The following is a 21388-nucleotide window of genomic DNA, read 5'->3' as shown; positions in this document are numbered from 1 at the left end:
TATATACAAGTAGTCTTAATTGCCTTAGCAATGTTCTTTTGAATGTGTATAATGCTATGCATTATGAGAAGGGCCACTACCCAGACCAATTTCGACATTTATTGAGGTCTCTTCAGTGGGAGCCAGATCCATAAAAGATGCCAAGGCATCTTTAATTTATAACCAAGTGAAAAAACTTTCAACAACACACATCTACTATATTCTTATCAGTCTTCTCATTGTGTTTGTTTAGCTACTTTTGCATATAACTTAGCTTTCTTATGTTTTTCTCTATTTTCTTAAGTCACATGCTGACTTAACTTGCTATGAACGTTCATTATGATATCTTATTTTCCAGGACTGTCTCCTTAACTTCTTGAGTCTGCCATGAAGTTTGGCTTTTTCTATCTTTTCAATGTGTCTTCCTGGAATTAAACAATTTATTCTGATTTTGCCACATTCTCCAAAATTTGGTTCTGTTTTCCATCTCTCATTTTTTCTTGAATTGACTTTGATTCTTTGTAATTTGTAAAACTTTTGTACATATTTTCTTTTCATTATGATATTCATTTTTATCTTGCCCGAATCTAAATTTTGATTGCTTCTGATTTTGAATCTCCTGTCTACTCTTATATCCTGAACCACTGTGAAATTATTAGTATAAACAATATCTAGCAATATCTTTTCTAGTAAGACTATCCACTTTCCTTATTTTCTTTCTGTTTCCAATTCATATCCAATTCACCATTGAAATTGAAAACAACAACTCTCTTTCTTTTCTAGACACATTCATCACACATTTTCCCTCAGGCTGCCTCTTCTTCATGGTCTACTGCAAACCTACACATACAGGCCAATGCATACATAAAAATTCATACCATCATCCAACACAAAAACTAAGAGTCATCAGTACACTTCAGAATCAACAAAGCTGGTATGGTAGGAAGTCAACTGAATAAATTTATATGGAATAAGAGAGAAATTAGTCAACACACTAAATTAGCAGTATACAAGACAGTGTTCAAACCAATTTTAACTTATGGATCTGAGAGCTGGGTTAGAAGTAAAACACTTGACCAAAGACTAGAGACTGCAAATATGAGAGTCCTGAGAAAGATTAGGGGCATGAACAGATGGCATCAATGGCAATATCATATTAAAAACGAGGATATTAGGAAAGAACTTGATATTGTCAGCATCCAGGAATGCATTAGCAGAGCTAATCTCAGGTGGTATGGTCACTTAAACAGAATGGGAGAGGAAAGATTAGCAAAACAAGTGTTCTCTGCCAAGTTGGCAGTAAAAAGACCCAGAGAAAGACCAAGATATAGGTAGATTGATACAGTAAAAAGTGCCTTAGAAGATAGAAATATAATACCCGATAATATTGGAGTCTTGACATTTAACAGACTGATTCGGAGGAAAATTGTAGATAGGAAATTAGTAATGATGTAAATTTTTCATGTAATACTATCATATCCTGTACACTCCTTGAGGGTATATATCAGGAATTTGATGATGAACTTAACATTTGTAAAAAATGACTACAGTAAAAAAAAAAGTCCACAAGGTCCTCCATAAAAAATGTACTAAAAGCAAAAAAAAAAGGTTACAAGAATGCCATAGCCATACCCTACATTAGGGGCATTTCAGAAAAAATAGATAGAACAGTACTTAAATACAACATCAAGACAACCTTCAAACCCCTGGTAAAATTAAGAAATTTACTTAGCTCCTCCAATGATCCTCTTCCATACCTTGCCCACCCAGGGGTTTACAAAATTCAGTGTACCTGTAACCTACCTTACATAGGGGAAACAGGAACGCACCATCCCAATCAGAAAAGATGAACAGAAACAGCACATTAAATACCTCCACTATGGTAAAACAGACCTATCGCACTACACACCCCAAACATGCCACAGAATTGACTGGAAAGGCACTTAGTCCCTACACCGTGCCAAAACCTGGTTGGAAAGAAAATTTAAAGAAACTTGTGAAATGCTGAAACATCATCCAAATCTGAACAAAAATGATGGATTAATTATTCCAAGAATGTGGAGGACCCCATCTTCAACTCGCATAGCAACCAGAACAACTCCAGACAGAAGAAAATCTTGATATGAAAGGACTGTAGAAATTGTTTAATGTACTTCCGTTTTTCTCTTTTTTATTCTCACCAGTGGTCAGGCTAGGATAAATGATTAACAAACATTTAGATTTATTTTACTTTTGTATAGTGAAGTGGCATGTAGCTTGTATATTGTACATATCTTTGTTCCTGATGATGACCTCAATACAGAGGTCGAAACGTCGATTATTACTTGCTTAATGTAAAGTAATTATTCTAACGTGTGTTGTCTCCATAAATTCTTCCCTATAAATGCTGACCACTGTGTAACCTTAAAAGAAAGAATTCCTTATTTTCTGTGTCTTCCCTCCATGCAAGTTTGTGCACTCTATGTTGGAAAATATTAGTAATGACTAGACAGCTGTGTCCTGAACAGAAATTGGTTAGGTGCTTACTATTATTACTAGTGTTGCTCTTTTTCCAAAACATTTTTATATAATTGGTGTTCATTTCCTTCTCTGCTATCTAGATCTCCAACATAGACCAACTTGTCCTTTTTTTCTTTTTTTTTTTACAAATACTCAAAAAATTCCTGCACTTCTTCCTTAAAGTAAACCCTTCTGTGAGGCCATAGGTACAAATAAATCTCATTGTCCAATTCCTCATTTTTATGTTTGTCCATATCACTCTGATTTAACACTAAACATGAAGATAAACTTCTTAAGAAGTTTATCTTCATGTTTAGTGTTAAATACTCTTCCTGTCAGTTCTACTTCTTTTCTGTTGATACTTCTTACATTGTGGTGCTTATTTTGAATTCTGCTGATGTTATGAGTGTTTCTGTAATAGACTTTTTGCTCTGCACCCTGCTCCCCAATGAAAACAACAGGAAAGTTGCTTATCTGACAATGTCCCACTCAGCATGAGATTTCATTACATTGTATCATCGTTTTCTTTCAATTTAAGCCATTATAGAATACCGTTTGGTCAGTTAAACCCATATTGCCAGCTCATCCTGATTTGTTTAGCATCCAGTGCATACATACTAAATGGGAGTACCAACCACGAGAAGGTTGGACTTCAGTGAATGTTGTCATTCACTTCTATAGGTATACAGATGCCACTCGCACCTCTTAGTTATAACTTGACTGCCTTAAGATTGAATGACAGTCAGTTACTGTGAGAAAAAAATGCTTCAGATGTATTTGCATGCCAAGAAGCAAATGACCATCTTCATTAGTATTTCGGAGAGTTATTAAAAATCCATGAATTGTATTTAACATGTGTAGAGCTATGTGTCTGCATGTACTTTTTACTTTGATAAATTAAAGCTCATAAAAGAAGTGGAGGGAGAGAATTTTGCTGTGTTTTTTCATTACAGGCTACCAATTACTATAAGATGTTCATAACTTGGACTAATCAGAAGATTCGGAAGACTTTTGTGCAAAGGAATATGTTTGATTTCAAGCACATAAAGGTATGTCATCCTGTCAAAAATCAGTAGTGCATAAAATTAATTAGTCCGCTAGCTAATTAATATAATGTTAAAAATGCTAAAAGAAACAAACGAAAAAAGATACACAGTACTTCCATGGCAGTATTACTAGGTTCATTGTATTTATTTATACACTGTGTTGTGCTTACCTTCATATGTTAAAAATAAAAATTTGGTTGTGTGTGTGTGTGTGTGTGTTTTATTATTGTGGAAATTGGAAACTGTTTTTATAGCATTATTGTTTCATTAGTCATTCAGTTCCTTCCAATAGTGTCTGTAATCTTAACTCAGAAGAATGGGAGACACATTTCCATAGATGTGAATACAAGGACATTGCAAGATTTAGTTAGAAAAACCTGGATTTCATTCTTATTTATGATGCAAGTAATCTTTCTAAGGGCATTTCACTTGCAAGTGAGTTATTCAGTTTCATATGGAGATGTCAGGTATGCTCTCTTTTGGAAATACAGGTTTTTCTTCCTGCACAACAAGCACACTAGATGTGTATGCTGGCTTCATAGCACTTTAGTTTCTTCATTTATAATTCTAACAAAACCAGAGGAGAGGTATGTATACCTTTTGGTTGGAAAGACAGGTTTGAATCTTCTCGAGGATGCTAAGAGCATTTTCTAAGCATATGCAACTAGCACCACTTTAAACAGTCTTACAAAGATGTGGCATGATTCTCCCCCCCCTCCACAAAAAACCCTTCAGGTTTGTTTTAAGCTTGTAAAATAGATAACATGCTATTATACATGAGGTGTGGCTATTAAATAATGAGATGAATTTCAAAAAGAAAAAAAAACTTGATTAAGACATACATAAGGTACCTGCATAGTACCTTATGTATGTCTTTAGTTGAAAATGATTTTTTTGAGCAAACTTCGCAATTTTGGGAAAAGGAAAACATTGCATGGAGACAGATCTGGCAAGTATGGAGCTTGTCTGAATGTTAGTATTAGTGTTTTCAATTAAAAACTGGTATGCTGAAATTTCGTTGTGAATTGGGCTATTATCTTGGTATAAAAGCCAACTACAGCTTCTCAAATCACACCCTTTCCCCTTCTTTCTCAAATCCTTTCATGAGTCTGTTAAAACTTGAATGTAGAGTTGTAGAATATCACAAGAATCCTGATCTTTTTTACATTTTTATTAGTTTTGTGAGATAATCACATGGCCTGGTTGTTTGTCATCCTGCACATCCTCTTCCATTTGACAACCTCCTGATTCAAATATTTTTCCCTGTTAACTAAACACATGACCTCTATCAACATGAAGCAAACCATCAATTTCTTGAGCAATTTTGTTTACTTTTTTTTTAATCAAGCTTGATTTCATGTCTAGCAAGTTTCTTTAATTGATTTTCCTTCCTGATATTCCATAGAGGTAACTTGGTAGTATATCTAGAAGGAGAGGTAACTCTGTGGTGTATCCCTTGGTAACTCAGATCACACAGAATTTCCTCCCTTCAACCACTCCTAACCTCATGTCCTTCAATACAAAAATATCAGTTGAGATGATCTATCTTTGGAACTTCTGCTCTTCCTATCCATTGTCTGACTATTGCTGCCATTTTGCTAACTGAAACAGCTACTCTGAGTGAGTCACAGAAATTATTCTCACCACCAGAACGACCTTCATTCCCCATTCCTACTCAAAATTTCAGCTGAAGATGTACCAAAGTAGAGACTGAAGAAGCTATTGATGTATATTTTTGAGGATAAGGCAGATGAGTTAATATCCCCCCCCTTTTTTTTTTCCTTTTTTGAGAAAAAAAAAGCAAGACTGTTTAAGTAACACTGAAGTTGACCATGTTATCCTCACCCCATTGAAGGATGATATGAAGATCACCGTTTAAGGTTGCAGATGATCTTGAAGCTTGCGTTTAAGCATTGTATGGTTTGTCAAATGATTATGACAAATGAAGAGTATTATTCTCATCAGCAAAGTTGTGGATAAGATTATTGGTGATTGACAGTAGATGATTTATATAGGAGAAAGAGGGTACATGATAGAACAGAGCCCAGAGGATATGCGTTGAATGACCAGAGAGAGAGAGAGAGAGAGTGCTTGCTATCCAGTTACAGAGGATGGCAGTTAGACAACATAGGATAGGTTTACTTTACTGAAGCCAAACATGATCAAATGCTTTGGAAATGTCAAGTGGCACCCATTTCTCCAAACATTTCTATGCCATGTGTTCATTGGTGAGCGACATTGGCTATGGATCTTGGTTGGTGGAATCCATAATAGTCATTGATTAACTGGTAGCAGGGAAGTTGAATGTCAATGACTCAATCCTCTCCATTATTCTGGAGAGGATTGAGGTGATGACAATAAGAATTGTTTAATGGCTGACTCACATCCCTTTTTTGTGAAGGGGGGGGGATAACTTGGATATGTGCTGGCTTCTACACATTGAAATAAGTGCCAAGTATAAAAGATTATAGAGATGATATAGGATAGATGTGCTCTTGAGCACAATGTTTTGAGTACAGCCAGAGAGAGAGAGAGATGTCATTGGAACAAGAATATTTTTTAGTGTCTAAGTTGTATGGTATTCTTCTGATGTTTTTTGTTGAACCACAGGAAGCAGTTTGCCTTGGTCATGTATGTAGAAGTTGGGAGATGAGAAGAGTGATACCAAGAAGTCAGCTTTATTTTTAGGGTAACAGCTGTAACAGTGGTGTCATCTGGATTGAGGAGAAAGAGAGAAGTGGAAGCACAGATGAGTAGAATTGGCATCTGATGGCTTTTGCAAAATCAGATTTCAGTTTGTTGACAAACTGAAACTTCAGGCCACTTGTGAAATGCTAAAATGTATATTTCTGTTTTGTTATATTTTTTAACTAATTTGACTCTTTGTTTATAGTGAAGTAATATAATGTAAAAAGTTAACATCAAATTTTTGTATACAGTAATGCACTGTAATAAATAATGAAACATGAGGTTGCACTTATCAGTAAAATAATAAGATGGAAACACATGGAGCATGAGTAATTCTTCAAAACATTTATCAAAGTAATTCTTGAAATAATTCTTCAATTATTAATTTGAGAATTCATCAGAAGAGGCTAGGTAATCAATAACAAATTTTTCATATTCAAAAATTGCAACAAAGTTCTGAGGATGGTTCACCAGAACATAACTTGTGAAAGGTCTAGGCTCATCTTCTGGTGGTGGTGGTGGTGTGTGTGTGTGTGGGGGGGGGGGGGGGGGGATGAGAGCAGGAGTGGGCCTCTAAAAATTTGTACATTATGTCCAACTTAGTTTGCACAATTTGCATTTCCTTTTCTGCATAAATTTCTCTGTAGCAGCAATTGCAGTTTGTACCATTGTCTACTTTGCTAAATCTCTCCATGTTAGGATTCATTTGTTAATAAGGCAATTTAGACAACTGAATTGCCTTATTAACAAAGCCAAATGTCTCTTGCAATTTTTGCACTGTAAACCTTTTTTGGGAGGGTTCAGCTTCTTGTTGTTGTTCTGTCTTTTCTCTCTTTTTCTTCAACTTTCTGTGCCCAGCTCTATAAGGTCTTCATTTGAGAGTTCTTCTTCATCAACTGCTCTACATTTTCAACCTTTGAATCTCAGCACTATCTTGTCACCAATTGCAAGGTTTTGTCTTTGTCAGAGCCAGTGAATGTATGAACATCTATTTTCAGCACATCTTCCAAACACCATTCATGTACTCTGTTATCACCTCACATCATTCTTTGTATGATGCAAGATGATTTCTTTGCTGATTCTGTTGTCTATTTCTATATTTAATTTACCATCTTCAGTAAAAATCGTGCCTAAGTAGCTGAAATGTTTTACTTGTTCCACAGGTTCCCCGTTCAAAACACAGTTGACATTTTCAACGATTCTACCTATTTTCATTGTCTTTGTTTTTTTATTGCTGATCTTCATACCATATCTATTACAACAGTTATTCAATTTAGTCAGGAAATCTCTATTATGACAGTTATTCAATTTAGTCAGGGAATCTCTATTACAACAGTTATTCAATTTAGTCAGGAAATCTTGCAGACTTGTAGTGGATTTATTTAGAAGTATAACATCATCCGCATAAAGCAAAGAGCTGACATTAACATCTCCAATTTTGATATCATGTTTAATACCACTTTCCTTCATAATGTGATCCATATAGATAATGTAACAGAGTGGATAATGTACATCCTTGTCTAACACCAGATTTAACATTAACTATCTTCCTGTACTTCCTTCAATTTCTAAACCTGACTTACAACTCAATAGACTAAGTATTGCTTGATATAATGCCCCATTGACACCATATAACTGTAGCGTATTGAATAGCTTCTCTATTAGCACCTTGTCATATGCCTTTTCCAGATCGACAAAACTTAAATACAGATCTTTGTTATATTCCCATGATTTATCCACTATTTGTCGTAAAGTGAAGATCTGATCATGGCAGCCTCTATTTGAAATGAATCCAGCTTGTTCTTCACCAAGCTTTTCTTCCACAATTCTTCTCAACCATTTTTCAAGTATATTTGCATATATCTTACCAGGAATACTCTGTAGGGATATACCTCTGTAATTCTCACATTCAGTTTTATTTCCCTTTTTATATATGGGTACTATGAGAGCTCTACTCCAGTCATCGGGAATTTGTCCCTCTGTCCGGGCCTTCTGAACTATGCAGTGCAGCCACTGTAAGACACTCACACCATCATACTTCAGCATTTCTGGTCAAATATCATCTACTCCTGCTGCCTTTCCACATTTCAAGCCTTTGATGGCTTTTTCTACTTCAAGGATGGATGTATTCTTGACTGTATGCCCGTTGAGCGTTTTTTTACCACTGTACTATCACTACTTGTTTCATTTAGCAATTTTTCAAAGTAATAACTCTATACTTCAAGGATATCTTTTTCTCCAGTTTTCATGTCACTTTATCATCTCTAACTCCATTTCTAAGCTTCTTCAATAACCTCCTGAATATTTTGCCACCTTCTTGATATTTATTTTCTATGGTCTTGCCAAAGTCCTCCCATGACTTTTGTTTAGCTAGTTTTACACAGTGTTTAGCTTTCTTTCATTTGTCTCTGTATTCTCTAGGAGCATAAGCTGACTTATTTGTCAGGGACTTTTGATATGTTTTCTTCTTTTCCTTCACTGCCTCTTTAACACATTCATTGCCAGTCACACGTTATCTCGTGGACGTCGCTATCAAGTAAAAAAAATTTGGCCACCACACGAAATTCCAATTTTCAGCTTGGCAATGAACGTGTTAACTTCCTGTGTCCACCATGGAGTTCTGATTTTTCTATCTTTGCAGACAACCTCACCACATGCCTCTCTGGCTGAATCTCCCAGGTTCGATTCCTGTTCTCAAACTCTTTCATTTTTGTCAAAAGCAGTGATTCTAAATTTGGCATTCTCTGGCAAGCAGTCTCAGATTTCACAAAGCACAGGTGCCATGCATTTGTGCAAAAGCAGTCATGGAGTGTGTAATTTGGGCATTTTATGTGGACTATGATGGGTGTAGATACAATTTATGTTTCTGCCAAGAATAAGTTTGAAATAGGTGTGTGTAAGTGATAATGTGTCATTAAGTTAGTATATACAGGGTGTCTCAGAAAAATGTATACACACTTTGAATGATCATAAAGTTGGAATTTATTATAATACAACTTTCACATTGTAAAGTACACTACATAAATGTACTTTTCATCCCTCAATGTCTGTATTCAAACTGATGACCGACCTGGTCCAGGCACCACTGATAACGTGCAGCAATGGAATTGCAAGCACTGAGAATCATTTCATCTTGTAGTTGGGCGCATTCTCGTTCGATTGCTGCTTTCAGGTCGTCGACTGTTGCCAGTTTTGAAGTGTAAACTTTATCCTTGATAAATTCCCATAAGAAGAAGTCCATTGGCATGAGATTGGTGAACGTCTGGGGTATTCTACAGAACCTCTTCTTTTAGAGTCTCATCAAGATAGACCCTCGCATCTCGATGGTAGTGTGAGGATGTCCCATCTTGTTGAAAATAAAAGTCCTCATCCTCAAACTCCTCTTGAATACATGGCATGACAACTTAATGCAGCAAGTTCAAGTAATTGGCACCAGTTACAGTACCAACGAAAAAGAATGGTCCAATTAATCCATGTGCTGATAAGCTGTACCACACCATCACTCCTGGCAAATTTACATGATGTTCCTCCATAACATGCAGATTCTCAGGTGCCCAGTAAGTGCAATCGTCATGGTTAATTGACCCATTTTATTTAAATGTGGTCTTATCACTCCACACAATTCATCTTGGAAATTGTGCGTCCTCTTCACATTTTTCCAAGTACCACTCACAAAACTGCATTCTCCTATCTGGATCATCTTCTTTGAGAGCATATACTCTTCTTGGAATGTAACTTTTCCAATAACTGTGCTTCAACATGCGATGGACACTTGATTTTGATACTCCTATCTCACAAGACACTTGTCGCACAGATTTTCCTGAACTTTGACGATACGTTTCAATCAACCTTTCTTCTGTTGCGGGTCTCGTAGCTGTTCGTGGTCCTCCTGAACATTGCCAATGGATATTTTGAACAGTTTCATCTTCTTCAAATTTATCTCTAATTCGAGTGATAGTAAGTCTCTTAGGTGGATTTCGGTGAAATTCTCTTCTAAACTGTCTTTGCACTTCCACTACGTTTTCATACTTCAAGTAGCATTTTAGGATAAATTTTCTTTCCTCAAAGCTTAGTCTGGTTTCAGCCATTATTTCAAATCCGTTAAACCTGCAAAATAATGAAAATTAAGTGAGTTATCAGCTGTTGAAGTGTGTGTACATTTTTTTGAGACACCCTGTATATGTTAAGACATTGGTAAAATGAATGTGAAAGTGATTTTTGTAGAGAATTTAGCATCTTTTATGTATTTTGTTTGATTTGACAGTTTTTGTTGAAATTAGTTTTTGAGGGAAGTTTATTTTAATCACAGTGACATTATCATTGTTGTACATTTCATTTTGATTGGGTAACAGACGAAAACATACAATAGTGACATGCAGCGACTCATATAGAAAGTCTCTTTGCTATAATGTGGCACCTCGACAAGAGTACACTGTTGTCGAAGTGCCACAACCACTGCTCAGATTCCATCTCTAGGAATGACTTAGAGCATGTTATTCATTACTGATAGATTCAGGCCTTTGTCATATCTTGCAACTAGCCTGTGACACCATTTGATTGCTACATGCTTGAAATGGATGTGGTTTGGGTCTCTGTAATTTCACTGGACATCAGATGCCATATGGTCACTCTGCACTTTGTTGTTTGTCACAAATTCTTCCCAGGTGGTCCTATTGCGAGCTATTCTTGAGCTTCAGATCTCTGAAAACCAATCACTTCAGGCATAGCATTCATCCATCCATCTCATTGAGGGTCTACTTCCTTTTCAGGAACTTTGCCATCTCTTACTATTTTGAGAAGTCCATCTTTTATTCTTTAAGCATTTCAGGTTTTGTTTTCTGTCAGTGTTCTTAAGAAGTCTTAAAGTTCTACTGATCCTTTCTAGGATCCATTTTGTGTGCCTTTTCAGTGTTTGAGATCTTCAATAGTCTCCTATAATACCATATCTCAAAAGCATCTGTCCTATTCCTATAAGACTTCTTTAGGTTCCAAGTGTCATATCCATGGATAGTTACTGAAAAAGCAGGCAGTATCTAGCATCCTTAGTTTTGTTCCTGTAGTGATAGATCCATCCTTCCAGACTTCAGAAAGTCTCTGACTATTGTTCTAGCCATTCCTAGTATTTATCTTCTGAATACAGTTCTTCACATTAATAATGGATCTCATATACTTCGATTTGTTGGTGTCCTTGATTATTTCTCTATTTAGGTACACTTGTTTTTCAGGTCCTCTGGCTTCCTTCAAAAACTCTCTTAAGTAGGTTTAAATACTTACATGCTTAAATATCATCATTATTGCAATAAACTGTTCCTAAAATAAATAAAAAATAAGTAAACTTACAACTTCAAGATTATGTTTGTACTTTTTTATTTATCATTATAGATATTTCTTTACTTGCGTTACTGTTTTATGCTTTTATTATTACTATTATTACGGGTGACTCCAGGGAGTCCTTAGACTCATCGAGGGAGGCCCTAAACATCATGTCCACACAACTATTCGACATTCTCACAGTATCTATCATACCTTGCTTTAAACTCCTTCACTGTCATAGCACCCACAACAGAGTCTGGCAGCTTATTCCACTCATTTACCACTCTAAAAGTAAAGAACCCAGCTCTAACACCCTTGCTAACACACTCTTGCCCAGCTTCCATAGATGTCCCCTAGTTCTCCCACCACCAGTCCTGATCTCAAAAATATCCTCTGAATTAATCCTATAGAAACCCTTTAGCAATTTGAATGTCTCAATCATATATCCCCTATTCCACCTATCAACCAATTTCTGCAACCCACAAATCTTCAACCTGTTCTCATAAGGTTCATTCCATAGACCTGCTATCATCTTGGTCACTCGCCTCTGGATCCTCTCCACCTCCTCCTCCCCATCAAGAAGAAACGTTGAGTGAGATCCTACTATTGCCAAATTTAGTCTGTCTGGACAGTTCTGCAGTAACACTGGTTGTTGTAGAAATTGACCAATTGACCTGTGTATATATTATTTTTGTAGCATAATTGTGTTATTATGTTAGGCAGTAATGGTCAGTGGTAATCCATGTTGCTAATTTATAAGCAAAATTTAAATATTAACATTTAATCAAGATTATTAGTGAAATGACAATGAAGAAAGTTATTATTTCTTCTTCTTATTATTACATAACACCTCTAGGGAGTCCAAAGACTCATCGAGGGAGGGCATCTACTCCACAACTCTCCGTCTCCACCACTCAATCCGCCAACTGCATTCATCATCTACACCAATGGCACCTACTGCTGACCACCACCACTAGTATTTTCACAGACAATTTCAAACATCCATGCCCATGTGGGATTCAAACCCGCGGCCTTTTGGCTAGAGAGCAGATATGCTAACCACTCGTCCAACCAGGCCGGCTAAAGTTTCTTCATAAAGGTACCAAAATCCCAATCCATGACCTCTAAACATCTTGCATCATGTTTTCCAGGAGAAATTAAAACTGTTTATAGAAGAAATTAAAATTCAAATAAAAACTTGTCACTTTTCTCCAGACTGGCCAACTTCATTGATGAAAACAATTTATAAAAAAAATATAAACGGACATTAACCTTTGTATTTGTATGATCATCATCATCATTTGCATGTTTGTTTTAGACTGCAAAATGACATTTCTGGTTTCAGGGTCAGTCCTTTCAAGTTGAAGATTAATGCATTCACCCTGTTCTCAAGGTTAAAAATGTTCTACAGTGATTAGACGGATTGTTAAGACATCCATAAAATTTTTTGAGTGCTTATTAGATTACTTTAGGAACTGTTATGTAAAATGTGTTTTTGTGCATGCTTTCTGTATACTTGAAATCTAATCCTGTATTGTTCATACATAATGCAACTCTTTCTACACATGCACAAGTAATAAACCGTTTGAAATAAATTATTTTATCTTATTTGTGTTACTTTTTTCTAGCCTTTTGATAAAGCATACATAGATAATACAGGTCCTATGGTTGTTTTTGCTACTCCTGGCATGCTACATTCAGGTCTATCTCTTCATATTTTTAAAAGATGGGCATCTAATGAAAACAACATGGTAAAGTATATAACAAAATTGTTTGTTTTGTACTTTTCTGATTATTTGATAAAAGAAGTATGGTTTTGTTTGTGATTACTGATATGATCTGCCATTTTCAATTAAAATAATTTGCAAGATTTAATGTAACATTTATCCCATTCAGAAATTTTTTTCTTGGTATAAGCTGACATTTTATCAACTTTAGTTGATCAAAAAATGAAAAAAAGATGAAAATTTAATTATGAGGTTGAAAAATCATTGTATTTTCCTTTAGGTAATCATGCCTGGTTATTGTGTATCTGGCACAGTAGGACATAAAATTTTAACAGGAGCAAAAAAAGTTGAACTTGAAAATAGACAAATTGTAAGTATGCATTTGGACTCCTCTTCTGCAACACACACACACACACATGTACAAAGTTGTTTCATATTTGTTAGCTTTTTTTTTAGTATTTCTTGTGTTTTATGAAACCCTCACTTCATCATTCAGATGATTTGAAGAGCTTGTCATTGTACAGAAATTTAACATTCCAAGCATTGTCAAATTTGCTTACTGTACCAGCAGTGATCATAATGAGTAAATCTATATCCTTAGTTTTGTGACTCCACCCACTAAAAGATTGCAAATCTATTGTACATCTAGTACTGTGTGTGAGTGAGTGAAGGGCTCTGGTTCCTATTCTGGAGATCAAATGAAACATTATTAAGCTACTTCAAGGCTCCAGTAGGCATAGTGGCTGTCTCACACAGGGTGATGAATCATCTACCACTTAAGGATTTTCACAAGCATTCATGCTGACAGTGTGATTCAAACACATAGCCTGTTGGTTGGAGAGTAAATAAACTGTCTGCTTGACTAATCAGCTGGTTAAATAGTTCTACTAAGTATATACTATAAGACCTTGGTTGTATATAGCCTGTCAGGCAGTGCGTTATTCTAAACTTTAAACTGTTACTCATCAGCCATTGAATGCCATTTGAATGTTAGCGCATACATTTTAGTAATTTCTGATATGGAAAGACATATTTATGTCTATCCATATCAGAACTTGTTTTTCCATGTTCAGGCAGAAGAATGACATGTGACCCTTTGAAAAAATCTGAGTTTGAATTCTTTTGTGGTAGAGTGAAACATTCTGGATATTTTAAGCTGAGTTAGCTAGTATCAGATGGAGATGTTAGGATTGGAAAACCCTACCATCTCAACCTTGTTTCCAAGTTTCCAGAATGGAAACAGGTTTCATCTTGAAAATTGACTAACCAGTAAGCAAACACATGTAATTGAAGATACAGTTATTTCTATATAATCCACAGCTATGATATGAAAATTCAAGTTTTTATAGAAATCTGAAATTCGTGAAAAAATAATCATCCATATGTGATGTCTATTCAGACAATAGCTTATCTACTTTGCAGTAACATCTGATTACTGAATGATGCATAAAATCAGTAATCTCTGGTTTTATGCTACATTCAGTATTATAAATCTAAAATCACATAAAGTATGTTACCATTTCATTATAACATATAGCATAATTGTGTCATATATGTATTCTTTTTTTAAGGTTGATGATGTTTGTAACATTGAAAAACATTCAAATTTCAACAGAAAATTTTGTTTCAAAGATGGTTGATTTTAATGTACAAGGTACTCCCTAAAAGTTCCTGGACTTCAAAAAAAAAAAAAAAAAAGCGTAGTTTTAATTTAGTTTGGAGGGAAAGGACTGTTGGTCCTTTTAAAGTAGTTTCTACCCCCCCCCCCCTGTGAATTTATATACAGAGTCAGATATCTCTTGAAGCACTTGGTATTCTTCTTTTGAGATTGATTGCATACATCAGTTCTTACAATTTAGTCTGGATCTCTGAGACATTGTTTGAGTTGTAGTTTCATCTCTGGGGAGGGCGGTGGGCGAAGAGTCATAGCAAGCGAGATCTGTTCCACACACACACACACACGTAGTTTTGCTGAAATCATTACTGTCATTCCTCTGCTTCTAAAACTGTAAGAACACAATCGCAGTTGATCGATATCTATTTACTGTATGGCCCCAAACCTACTAAACGAACTTTTCTTTATCTTCCATTTCCATCTATTTCTATTCTTTGGAATAGTCTCTTTCACTGCATTTTCCTCAAAGACTACAATCTTCAACTGGTCATGAAACACATCATTTGAGTACTTTTTTCTTCTTCTTGTCTCTAGCCCATGCATGGCAGTGCTGTAAAAGGAATTAGAGATGATAAAGGTGACATGAAAACAGGAGAAAAAGATATCCTTGAAGTATGGAGTAATTACTTCGAAAAACTGCTAAATGAAACAAGCAGTGATGACAGCACAGTGATAAAAAAACAATGACCAGGCATGCAGTCAGGAATACCTATCCATGCTTGAAGTAGAAAAAGCCATTAAAGGCTTGAAATGTGGAAAGGCAGCAGGAGTAGATGATATTCGACCAGAAATGCTGAAGTATGGTGGTATAAAAGTCTTACAGTGGCTGCACTGCATAGTTCAGAAAGCCTGGACTGAGGAACGAATTCCCGATGATTGGAGTAGAGCTCTCATAGTACCCATATATAAAAAGGGAAATAAAACTGAATGTGAGAATTACAGAGGTATTTCCCTACTGAGTGTTCCTGGCAAGATCTATGCAAGTATACTTGAGAAACGGTTGAGAAGAATTGTGGAAGAAAAGCTTGGTGAAGAACAAGCTGGATTCAGGCCAAATAGAGGCTGTCAGGATCAGATCTTCACGTTACGACAAATAGTCGAGAAAGCATGGGAATATAACAAAGATCTGTATTTAAGTTTTGTCGATTTGGAAAAGGCATATGACAAGGTGCCAAGAGAGAAGCTATTCAATACGCTGCAGTTATATGGTATCAATGGGGCATTATATCAAGCAATACTTAGTCTTTATTTGAGTTGTAAGTCAGCAGTTAGAATTGAAGGAAGTACAGGAAGATGGTTTAATGTTAAATCTGGTGTGAGACAAGGATGTACATTATCCCCTCTGTTATTCATTATCTATATGGATCACATTATGAAGGAAAGTGGATATTAAACCTGATATCAAAATTGGAGATGTTAATGTCAGCTCTTTGCTTTATGCGGATGATGTTATACTTCTAAATAAATCCGCTACAAGTCTGCAAGATTCTCTGACTAAATTGAATAGCTGTTGTAATAGATATGGTATGAAGGTCAGCAATAAAAAGACAAAGACAATGAAAATAGGCAGAATCATTGAAAATGTCAACTGCGTTGTGAATGGAGAACCTGTGGAACAAGTAAAACATTTCAGTTACTTAGGCATGATTTTTACTGAAGATGGTAAATTAAATATAGAAATAGACAACAGAATCAGCAAAGCTGGTATAATGGGAAGTCAATTGAATAAATTCATATGGAATAAGAGAGAAATTAGTCGGAACACTAAATTAGCTGTATACAAGACGGCGTTCAAACCAGTTTTAACTTATGGATCTGAGAGCTGGGTCAGAAGTAAAACACTTGACCAAAGACTAGAGACCGCAGATATGAGAGTCCTGAGAAAGATTATAGGCATGAACAGATGGCATCAATGGCAATATCATATTAAAAATGAGGATATTAGGAAAGAACTTGACATTGTCAGCATCCAGGAATGCGTTAGCAGAGCTAATCTCAGGTGGTATGGTCACTTAAATAGAATGGGAGAGGAAAGATTAGCAAAACAAGTGTTCTCTGCCAGGTTGGCAGGAAAACGACCCAGAGGAAGACCAAGATATAGGTGGATTGATACGGTACAAAGTGCCTTAGACGATAGAAATATAAGATCTGATAATGTTGGAGTCTTGACAAGTAACAGACTGATTTGGAGGAAAATTGTAGATAGGAAGTTAGTAATGATGTCAATTTTTCATGTAGTACTGTCATATCCTGTACACCCCTTGAGGGTACATGGCAGGAATTTGATGATGATGATGATGATGATATTGCAGCCTTTTGTATGTTGGTATGATTTGTCATAGTGAAGCATTCTGTTCTGCATGTGTTACTTTTTCTAATTGTTCACGGCGAACATCTTTCCTTAAATGCTTAAGGACACCTAAATAATGCTGATGGCCCAATAGTTTGATGTACAGGAATGAATTCCTGATGAACAATTTTTCACGTTCCTCAACTCACTCACATTTGCTTGCTCTGAAACATAGAAAACCACTCAAATGTCTTAGCATTTGGAAATCAAAAACAATGCAGAGGACCATTTGCAGTATCTTGAAAGTTTCTGAAACAATTTTACCAAATTAAAATGCCTGATATGAACTTCTTTTTTCACTTCATTCGGTTTGGGAAAAAAAAAAAAAAAAAAAGACATGGAGCCATTAATATTTACATGTAAACACTGCAGCTTGCAAGTGTAATGGCAATACTCTTTAAACTACAATATCTTGTATTGGTAGCCATATGCATTCCATTCCCCCCCTTACAGTGAGTGGGAACTTTTAGATAACACCATAATACGTATTTATTCTTAATGTACACCTTTAATATGTAATTTTATTTTTGTAGATAGAAGTAAAGATGTCGGTCCAGTATATGTCCTTTAGTGCTCATGCAGATGCTAAAGGAATTATGCAGTTAATTCGACACTGTGAACCAGTCCATGTATTGTTAGTGCACGGAGAAGCATCGAAAATGGAATTTCTGAAAAAGAAAATTAAACAGGAGTTTGGTAGTGTGCTTTTTTTTCCTCCTTGAGAACTATTATTTGTATCTGACATTGTTGATAATTTTCTGTATTTGTAGTTAAACAGAATTTACATAATTCACATTGCCATCATTTATTTTATTAGGTATCGAGTGCTACATGCCAGCTAATGGAGAAACAGTAGCATTTTCTACTAAAGTTTCTATACCAGTTGATGTATCTTTAAGTCTTTTGAAGAAAGAATTAGCTCGATCAGGTAAGTAATCAATGATAGAATAATTTTCTTTCAAATATTATTTCTGTTCTGCCAAAATTGGAAACTAAAAGTTTATTTACTAAATAATATAGCTTAAATTAATTGGCTTCTTCAAGTAAGAATCTAGGATAAAGATTACTACAGAAGTAGATGAGTATTAAAAAAAAAAATTATATGTAATGGGAATAGGATATACAGCTTTCTTCAAAAGATCTTGGTTTGAGTGAGTTATGAATTCATGAATTGAGACAATTATTTTTTCAGGTCGTAAATGAGCTACTTCCTCCTTTTTGGAAAAACTATTTTATTTTATTTTTTTCCCTTTCACAGACAAACAAGTCTCAGAATACACAGTGTGATCTAGCACACTATGAACATAGATTTTGGTTGCCTTGTGACTAATACAGAGAATAATGGAGTTCAAGTGGCTTTATTTTGCTATCTTAATTCAATAAAGAAATCCTAGAAGTTATCAGGTTTTTTAATTTCCTGAATATATCATTGTAGCTGTGCTGAGACATATTTAATTAATATTAAAAAAAGTTTGCTTTGTAAGCAATACTGTTATCCCATGATTATACTTGTTGACAGTTATTCATCTAATACAGTTATCAGAAGTACTGAAAAATATCATTTTTTTATTTTAGTGCATAAGTATGAATACTTGGGAAAAATACCCATTACAAAAATAACATCTCTAGATTTTTTTTGTTTTAACTTTTTGAATGGCATTTAATTTCATGTAGAGTAATGTAGAAAAATTGGAAATTGAAACTTATTTGTGTCTTGACATAAAGGAAAATCTAGTTCTTGTTGATGACCAAAATGGATGGCATAGTGAGAAATGAATCCTAGGCATAACAGATTTAAGTATCTGCTTATTTTATGTTCAGGACTAGCTAAAACCATGTTCCAACATAAAGATATGCACAAATTTCCAAGGAGAGAACACTCAAGAAATAAGTATTATGGATTGTTATTGTTGAAACAGGGCAAAAATGAGTATCGCATTAAAAGCGAACAGAGTTTTGAAAAGAATCAGACTCCAGCACCAGTCTACAATTCATCTCTGATGAATTGTAGACTAAAATTTACAAGAGTTGTTGGAGAAAAAATGAAAGCAAAAATAAAACCTTAGTGATCCATTAGCAAAATATGAAGAAAATATTCATTCATTCAGTTAGAGAAGCATGCTGTGCAGTTGTCTGTAAGACTCATTAACAGTTACTAGCAAATAAATTAGCACATGCTGTTAAAGAATGTAGAGAAAAATATAAGCAAGCCATGAATGCATTCTTCCTGGATATTTTCTGCTACTGTTTCATCATTCCAGACATTACTCCAGAAATGTCATTAACCTCAGTTATGTCCCCTTGAATTCTGATCCCTTTTACAATATTCTTTCCTCCATTTCTAAGCTTGCAAACAACTTCCAGAATATTCTACCACATTAATGATACTTAATCTTCTACATTCTTCCCAAACTCAAATATGGAGGTATATAAGAATACTGTAAAAGGAATCAGAATTCAAGGGGACATAACTGAAGGTAATGACATTCCTGGAGTAATGGCTACAATGCATAATTCTAAAGGCCATTCACAAGTTTGAATTCCAGATGACTGCATAAAATTTTGTACTTGGGAAGAGACTGAGAACAATTGTAGAGAAACTTAGAGAAGAATCAGGATTCCAGCCAAATAGAGATTGTCAGACACTCATCATACAGTTTAATGGAATTACAGCACAAAGAGAAATAATTAAGCAGCAGGTTTAATTGTTTCTATATTTTGTCTCTATTACAGAGATAAGACATGTTCAGGAATACAATGTTAAAATTGTAATAACACACACACAAGAAACAATAAGTGAAAGAAATGAAATTAGACTTAAGTCTTATGAGGATGGGTGCTATTGGCGAGCCTTAGATGTTGGGTGGGAGGCCTGAGAATTAAAGTTTCTCAAATCTTGGGAACTTTAATACAGCCTTTAACATATTTTAATACAATGAAATAAGAGATTGTCAGAATCAGTTTTTTTACTAGCCTTATAGGTGGTGTGAGATGTTACCATCGTGCTTACTGGAGGCATGAAATTGAAACAGTTCCACATTTGGCCTCTAGAGCAGGGTTTCCAGAAGTAATTAAGCCTTAGCTTACCTCCAGTACTGATGTATGATAGATTTACAACTTTTCATGCATGAGATTTACATAAAAAAAAGTCAAAAAAATCATGGGAATATAACAGTAATCTGTAAAGTTTTATAAATCTGGAAAAGGCATATGATAAAGATAGTGTAAATGGAACATTTTACAAAGCATTATAAAGACTAGGTTATAAGTTAGCAGTTAAAAGTGAAGGAGTATAAGGTAGTGGTTTAATGTAAAATCTATAGTTATTATTATTCTTGTTAGTCTTAATTCTATTTTTCTTCATAATGAATCACATTATGAAGGATAATAGCATTAAATGTAATATAAAAAAACTTAGCTTTTTACTTCATGCATGTGATATTATACTTCTAAATAAACTAAATAGAGCCTCCGTGGCTCAGTCATTATAGATTAAGCCCTTTGGTTGGAAAATCTGGGTTTGATTCCCATCAGTGACATGAGGAATCTTTATCTGGTCTCTTTCAATGAAAGGTGAGTTAACCGGTCTTATATGATGTAGGGGTTTTTTTTCACCCAGAAACTCAGGTTTTTTGTCCCCCAGAACAGGTAAACTGGCCCTTTGAACACACATATCTACAGACATAGGAAATACTGGGAGGCATTGGGCTAACCACCTTATCCTTGAGTGACAGTTGCGGTTGCAAGAATAAAAAAAAACCTTGACACCGTAAAAGTTAAAGAGGAAGGATTAAGAAGAAGAAAAGGATTATTGTTATCATTATAAACTAAATAGTCCACATTGTCAGCACTCGAGCAAAATTTATTAACTAATGATGCAACAAATTTAGTATGAAAATTGGAATAACATGAGTATTGGAAACAGGCAAGACTTTGGCAAATGTCAGCTGTATTCTCAACAAGAATCTATAAAACTTGTAAAAATTTCAGGTATTTAGACGCAATTTTTAATGAAGATGGCAAATTAATTAAGGAAACAGACCATAGAATAAGCAGAATTGGATGATGGGGAGCTAATTGAATAAATTTATAAGGAGTAAGCCAAAACACT

The 21388-nt window shown here is 35.0% G+C and overlaps 1 protein-coding gene across 1 annotated transcript in view; it reads left to right on the top strand.

The window, feature by feature from the left end:
• The window catches only part of IntS11 (integrator complex subunit 11), a 196938-nt gene that overhangs the window by 129527 nt on the left and 46023 nt on the right, over positions 1 to 21388 (top strand). The window contains exons 10-14 of the mRNA XM_090403205.1: positions 3432 to 3527; positions 13154 to 13276; positions 13533 to 13622; positions 17811 to 17973; positions 18095 to 18205. Coding sequence (XP_090259331.1) covers positions 3432 to 3527; positions 13154 to 13276; positions 13533 to 13622; positions 17811 to 17973; positions 18095 to 18205 — 583 coding nt within the window. The remainder of the gene's footprint in view (positions 1 to 3431; positions 3528 to 13153; positions 13277 to 13532; positions 13623 to 17810; positions 17974 to 18094; positions 18206 to 21388) is intronic.

The sequence above is a fragment of the Typopeltis vanoorti genome, chromosome 13 (genome assembly GCF_054136105.1).
Source record: "Typopeltis vanoorti isolate ZY-2024b chromosome 13, IOZ_Tvanoo_1.0, whole genome shotgun sequence".
Classification (NCBI taxonomy): Eukaryota; Metazoa; Arthropoda; class Arachnida; order Uropygi; family Thelyphonidae; genus Typopeltis; species Typopeltis vanoorti.
This window is presented reverse-complemented; position numbering and strand designations above follow the sequence as displayed.